At 40.4% G+C, this 7,069-nt stretch overlaps 1 protein-coding gene across 3 annotated transcripts in view; it reads left to right on the top strand.

Annotated features, from left to right (window-relative positions):
- Positions 1–7,069, top strand: part of LOC108228490 (protein NLRC3) — a gene marked incomplete at its 3' end in the record, with an annotated part of 18,418 nt that extends 11,349 nt beyond the window's left edge. For all 3 annotated transcript variants that reach the window (XM_025003255.2, XM_017404046.3, XM_025003256.2), the window contains 6 exon segments: positions 2,876–3,092; positions 3,252–5,028; positions 5,119–5,292; positions 6,121–6,294; positions 6,380–6,426; positions 6,692–7,069. In XM_025003255.2, coding sequence (XP_024859023.1) covers positions 2,876–3,092; positions 3,252–5,028; positions 5,119–5,292; positions 6,121–6,294; positions 6,380–6,426; positions 6,692–7,069 — 2,767 coding nt within the window.

Genomic DNA, 7,069 nt, shown 5'->3' with positions numbered 1-7,069 from the left:
GCCAACGTGCCCCACCTCCAGGCCTGGCTCCAGAGTGGGGCCCCGGTGACCCGCGTCCGGGCGAGGGAACACTGTGTCCAATATTTATATTCATCATAAGGGGTCTTTGGGCTGCACTTCGTCTGGCCCCTCACCTAGGACCTGTCTGATTTGTGTATTGATTTATTCTACAATCACACACTGATATGGCCATTTTGAAGTTAACTTGTGTTTTTAAATCCAGAACTAACATTTTCCATAGAAGTTTCCTTTAAACCAATCATGTGTCTTCTTTCTTGATTGATAATTGTATCCTGACTTTTTAATATAATTGTCAAAATTAAGGGCTCATCAATAAACTCATTATTCTTCATCCTGTCCACAATTAAATGAGAAGACTGCTTATACAGTCAGTGCTAACTTCTGCTATGGGGTTCACACCCTCCCTTTCATAATTGTGCAGCTGACTTAAAATTTATTTTATGAAGTTGTACACTCTGGTTGTTTGTTATATTTGGGGTGTTTAGTCATTCCCATCAACACTTCAACAGGAGAAGGGACTGGGGGGTCGAACTTGTGACATTTGGGGTTGAAGAAAAACTAGTTTGGTAGCATCAAGCATAGTCACATTTTCATGTATATATTTTTAAACCTACAGTATATGATTTCAATCAATGCAGCAAACAAAATTTTAAACCAAGGTATAAAACTAATAATGAAAATGACTAGGCTTGGCAAAACCAAACTCAGAACAGGCAGACACAGGCAAAGGTTTACAATGTTTATTGAAGCTAACGTATTAGCTGGAACACTAGTTCTCAGGACAGAACCCTCAGGATGGAAAGGAAGGAGCCTCGGAGCAGGTAAGTCCACCAAGGGACGTGAATGGGGAAAGACTGTGTCTGTCAGGAGAGGGCACAGGCTAGTGGGAGAGTCCGGGGACAGGCGAGAGGTCAGAGCAAGAAGATAAGAGGAGAGCAGCCAAAACCAGGACGGTACGAACCAATAGGCGTAGTCCAGAGAGGGGAAGCGAGGTCGGTTTCCAGTGAGCTGAGTCCAAGACGGCGTCTGGCAAGAAGCAAGCGAGGATCGAAAGTCGTGGTACAGGCAAGGGGTCGTGAACAAGGCAGGCATGAACTGTGAATGAACGCTGGACCTCTACTTGGCAAAAACCTTTCAATAATCTAGCACTGACTGTTAGGAAGGTGGTGATCTTAAGTAGTGGCAGGAATAGGTGGAGATGATAGCCATGATTGCGGTGGCATGGAAACCGGGGGCGTAGCGAGACAGTGGAAAATTACTGAGAGTGGAGCAGAGAGGCTGTGGCATGGAACAGTGGAACTGTGACAGAAAACTAGAGAAATGTTGGCCCACACCTGTTCTAACTGACCTTAAAATTCAGATCAGAACTGGATTAAGTTGACATTTGAGCTGATTCCACATACTTAATTTGGTGAAGATTAAGATGGACCTGGATAACCATAAGACAACCTTAACATGATGCAGGTAATCCATACACATCTGCTGTGTGTGGAGGGGTGTTGTTTTGTGTTTTCTAGTGTTATCTCAGTAGGAGTAAGACACAAGGATGCAGGAAATCACAGTTCAATGCTGAACTTCTTTTTAATGTATAACTCATAGTTATAACACCACTATTAATGCAGCTGTCCCTAGTTTGGTGTTACTGGCAGACTACACATAGAACAATGACATCATAGTTTGACTGATGCAAATCTTGATGACTTCCATCAGGAAAATGGTGCAGAATGACAAAGATTTGTATGAAAAGAGTCCAATACTGTCAAGAGGCGGTGGAGAGCAAGAGGAACCCAGGGCGCAGACTCACTACGACAAAACTAAAATTTATTTAAAAAACAAAACAGAAAACAAAGATCTGGCGTGGCAGCAAAACAACTATAACAAAAATCCAAACAGCAGACAAAGGCGAGACAAGGCAAGGCAAAACAAGGAGGGACCAGAGACAAGACATGAGCCTAACACCAACAATCAACAATGAACCGGCAGGGAGGTGGAGAAAATGACCAGATTTTAAAGCACAGGGAAATCATGGGAAGTGGGCACAGGTGAGTGATTACAATTACAGACAGGTGGAGATGGGTGTGGCAGAAACCAGGAGTAGACTGAGGGCAAAGAGAGGATAATGATAAACGAAGACAATGAGGACAGAACCAAGAGGAAGAGACAATACAAAGACAGAGCATGAGAACAAAAACCAAAATTATAAAATAAAACTCAAAAGGAAAAAACAAAACCCAAGAAAGCAGGAAAAACAAGAACCCAAAACCAAAACTAAGAACAAACTCAAAAAATACTAGAAATCATGACAAATACTAGTGTCTGCAAGGAAGGCACAGAAGCTATGAGGTTCTATAAGACTTAGTGCACAATACAATAAGCCTTCCTTGGTGTGGGCTGTCAACTGGACATTAACAATGTGTGTTGATGCCCTCATATGCCCACTGGTTCGTATATCAAGCCACTGTGACAGCTGTGGCTTGATATCCATATGCCAGGCAATTTCATATGACCAATCAACCTCAAGCAAGTGTACAATATGACCCTAACACTTTCAAACTCTGTCAAATGCTGATCATGTTGTCAAATGCATCTGCAAGACCTTCTCTGGTATTGCTTACATTACCTCACTGTTAGATGCACTAGTAAATGTTTTCAAACACTCTAGCTGTACTTGGGATGCAACCAAATATCTCTGTTGTGCCCATTTCAGGTGTGCTAGTTCCTTCAAATTCATATTTTGTATACCCAATGTGTGTGCCAATTTACATCAAAATCAGATAATTTCTTCAATTTTTTTCTCAATATGTGTATATAGTTAGGTTAAAAACAATTCACAAGATATTTTGTGTTCTTTGAGGTGCTGGAAGATGACATTGCCACTTTTGTAAAGGCTGAACTGAAGAGGATAAAGAACATTCTAAGTCCAGAAGGCTCAGAAAGACCTAAAGAGGTTAATGAAGAAACAAATGGTGAAGAAGAGCGAAAAAAGAGCAATAGAGATGCATTTCTAAAAATTGCTCTAAACTTCCTGAGGAGAAGAAAGCATGAGCAGCTGGCTGATGCCCTGCAAAACAGTAAGATAGTTCTATTCTCTCTTGTGTCTCTTGTACATCAGTATGTACAGTATCCATTATATCTGTAATAGTGTATGAATAAAGGACTTAGTTGTTACATATTTGCCTGGTATTCACTGTACAATCTTTTGTAATTTGTTGTTGTTGTTGTTTTTTTAGAAACTCATGTCATGATTTCTCAACGAAGAATCAAGACTAATCTAACAAGAAGGTTTCAGTGCTTGTTGGAAGGTAATTCCCAGTCATGGAGCTCAAAATTTGTGAATCAGATCTACACTGAGCTCTACATCACAAGGCATGGGGGACAAGAAGTCAATAATCAACCTGAGGTCCAACAGATAGAAGCAACATCCTGGATACCAGCAAGTTCAGAAACCACCATCACATGTGAGGATATTTTTAATCCTGGAAGAGAGGAGCCAATCAGAACCCTGATGACCAAAGGAGTTTCTGGCATTGGGAAAACAGTCTTTACACAGAAGTACATTTTGGACTGGGCTGAAGACAAAACCAACCACAACATACACTTTATCTTCCCATTCACTTTTCGAGAGCTCAATTTACTAAATGATAAAACCTACAGCTTAGTGGGACTCATTCATTACTTCTTCGCTGAATTAAAATATGCAAGAATCTGCAACTTTGAAGAGTTCCAAGTTATGTTCATCTTTGATGGTCTGGATGAGTGTCGGCCTCCTCTGGACTTCCACAACACTCAGGTCCTGACAGATATTACAGAGCCCGCCTCAGTGCATGTGCTCATCACAAACCTCATCAAGGGGAAACTGCTTCCCTCCTCTGGCCTCTGGATAACCACACGACCGGCAGCAGCCAATCAGGTCCCTCCTGAGTATGTTGACATGGTGACAGAAATCAGAGGATTCACTGATATACAGAAGGAAGAATACTTTGGGAAGAACTTTAGACATGAGGAACAGGCCAGCAGGATAATCTCCCACATCAAGACATCACAAAGCCTCCACACAATGTGCCGCATTCCCATCTTCTGCTGGATCACTGCTACAGTTCTGGACCATGTCCTAAAGGTGAAAGAGAAAAAAGAGCTGCCTAAAACCCTGACTGAGTTGTACATCCATTTCCTTGTTGTTCAGGCCCAGCTAGATAATGCAAAGTATCACACAAAACCTGAGACAGATACCTTATGGAATGCAGAGACGAAGAAGATCATTCTTGCTCTGGGAAAACTGGCTTTCGAACAGCTGGAAATAGGAAACCTGATGTTTTATAAGGATGACCTAAAAAGGTATGGCATAGACCTAAACACTGCCTCAGTTTACTCAGGAATGTTCACTGAGACCCTAAATGGAGAGAGTGGACTGAATCATGAGAGGTTGTTTTGCTTTGTTCATCTGAGCATTCATGAGTTTCTGGCTGCACTTTACGTTTTTCTTAAGTTCATGAATTCTGGTGTCAATCTCTTAAGAAAAAGGCGTATGGCAGCCCGACAGGATGCTAAAGTTGAACAGCTGTACCAGAATGCAGTGGACAAGGCTTTGGAGAGTCCAAATGGGTACCTGGACATGTTTGCCCGCTTCCTGTTAGGACTTTCACTGAAAGATAATCAAACTCACTTGCGCGGTCTGATGAAAAGCAGAGGAAAAAATTCACAGGTCAAAGAAATGCTTGTACAGTACATCAAGAAGAAAATCAGTTTCTGTCCTTCACCTGAGAAAAGCATCCGGATGTTTTACTGGCTGAACGAACTCAATGACTATTCTCTAGAATCCGAGATCCAACAACACCTGAAGGGAAGTGACTTTGCAAAGGAGCTCACTCCGTCTCAGTGGTCAGCACTTGCCTTTATTTTGTTGTCTTCGCAGAAAGACTTGGAGATGTTTGACTTGAAGAAATTCTCTGCTTCAAAGGAGGCACTTGTGTGGCTGCTGCCTGTGGTCAAAGCATCAAATAAATCTCTGTATGTATAAAAAGAAATGTATATAAATTATTACCCTTTTTTTTAAAAAAAGGATAATTTGTTTTTATTTCTGAAAAAAATCCCTTTCAGATTAAGTGACTGTAACCTCTCATGGAGAAGCTGCATATCTCTGATGCCAGCTTTAACCTCTGACAACTCTTGTCTCAGAGTGCTGGACTTGAGCAACAATAACCTACATGATGCAGGAGTAAATATTCTCTCACAGGGACTCAGAAGTCTAAAGTGTAGACTGGAAGTCCTCAGGTCAGTATATAGGAACGGGAATAATATGTAGAACCCAAAGTTCATTAGTATGGCTTTCTTAAAACTCAGTTCTTAAAACATAATATTAGGTAATGTGAGAAATACATTGCATTGTTTTTTCTTTTTATTTTGGTTCTGTGACAAAGCCTAAAAAGAAAAAAGCTTAGGATATGAAGTCATTTTATATTTTGATCACATAATTTGGATTATAATTAGTACTTAAGCAAAACAGTCCGGCTGGTGTAAAATCAATTTAGTAGGAGTTGTGTATAACTGAACTGGTGCTCACCTTAATCTAACAATTAAGAATGTCCTTGAATACTTATTTTCTTCCATATTGGTCTGTTGATTTAACATCAACAAAGTGAACACAAATATGGTTGTTTTTATGGTTTCTTTACATTTAGAGCATGTAGCCAATTCTTCGACTTTTTACAGCCCCTCAGTAGTGGTCTGGAATTGGAGGAGAATCCAGAGCGTTGTGACTAGCTATGAGAATGATCAATGCCTCCTTTATTTTTTTTTAGGTTTTTAACAGATCAAGCCATGAGAATAGTGGTCAATGTTTTGACAACCCTATGTTTGAGCTGAATGTTTGACACATGACAAAGCGAATGGGGCTAGGAGCAAAGTACTTGCACTTTCACAATTCTGAAGTGCTCAAGTTTAAGCATTGAAAAAAATCAATAATACAGGCAGTATATATTTTTTTGCACAAAACCTCTCTTAAGACCCATATCTGAAGTTAACAGATGTTATTGTTTCTAGCTTTAACATTTTTTTTATTAAGTTATTGATTTAACCAAAGCATTTTGCGGATGTTTCCAGCTTGTCAGGTTGTCAGGTCAGGGAGGAAGGCTGTGCTTCTCTGGCTTCAGCTCTGAGCTGCAACCCCTCCCATCTGAGAGAACTTGACCTGAGCTTCAACCATCCAGGAGAATCAGGACTGAACGGTCTATCTGCTGGGCTGCAGAACCCAGACTGGAAACTGCAAACTCTCAAGTACAGGAAATGGAATTAATGTAGACATCAATCATCATATATATTAGTGTCTATGTTGATCTTTCTTTCTCTCCTTCATACACAGAACTGATCATTGTGGAAAGTGCCGACTGAATCCATCACCACAAAGGTGTAAGTTAAACTTTTCTGATGTCATACTTTATTCAAACCTTTAACACCTGCCAAAACCTGGAAAAACTAAAGACTAAATAAGATAACATGCCCTTTATTTCTCCAAAAATCACTGATTAACTTGTTATATCAATAAAAGTGCTTGATCTACATATATTTACTGTCATGCTTTCTGTGCTAACTTGAATACAGTAACTAAATAGTTAAATATACCTGTTATACTAAATAATAAAATTACAAAATGTTTTTTTTTTTTTGCTACCAGTTTTCTGTGAGCTTACCTTGGATCCAAACACAGCAAACAGAAACCTCCTTCTGTCTGAAGACAAACATGTGCTGGTGGTGAAACAGAAGCAGCAATATCCTGATCATCCAGAGAGGTTTGACAGCTGGAAGCAGGTGCTGTGCAGCGAGGGTTTCACTGGTCGCTGTTACTGGGAAGTCCGATGGAAAGGAAGCGTTAGAATAGGAGTGGCATACAAAGGAATCAAAAGGAAAGGGGACAGTGAGGAGTGCTGCATTGGGCGGAACAATCACTCCTGGAGTGTTTTCTGCACATCTCTGGGTATCTCTGTGTGGCACAATAACACACAGTCAGAAATAAAAATACTCCCAACACCTGATTCTGACAGAATAGCAGTAT

Source organism: Kryptolebias marmoratus, linkage group LG15 (assembly GCF_001649575.2).
Source record: "Kryptolebias marmoratus isolate JLee-2015 linkage group LG15, ASM164957v2, whole genome shotgun sequence".
Taxonomy (NCBI): domain Eukaryota; kingdom Metazoa; phylum Chordata; class Actinopteri; order Cyprinodontiformes; family Rivulidae; genus Kryptolebias; species Kryptolebias marmoratus.
This window is presented reverse-complemented; position numbering and strand designations above follow the sequence as displayed.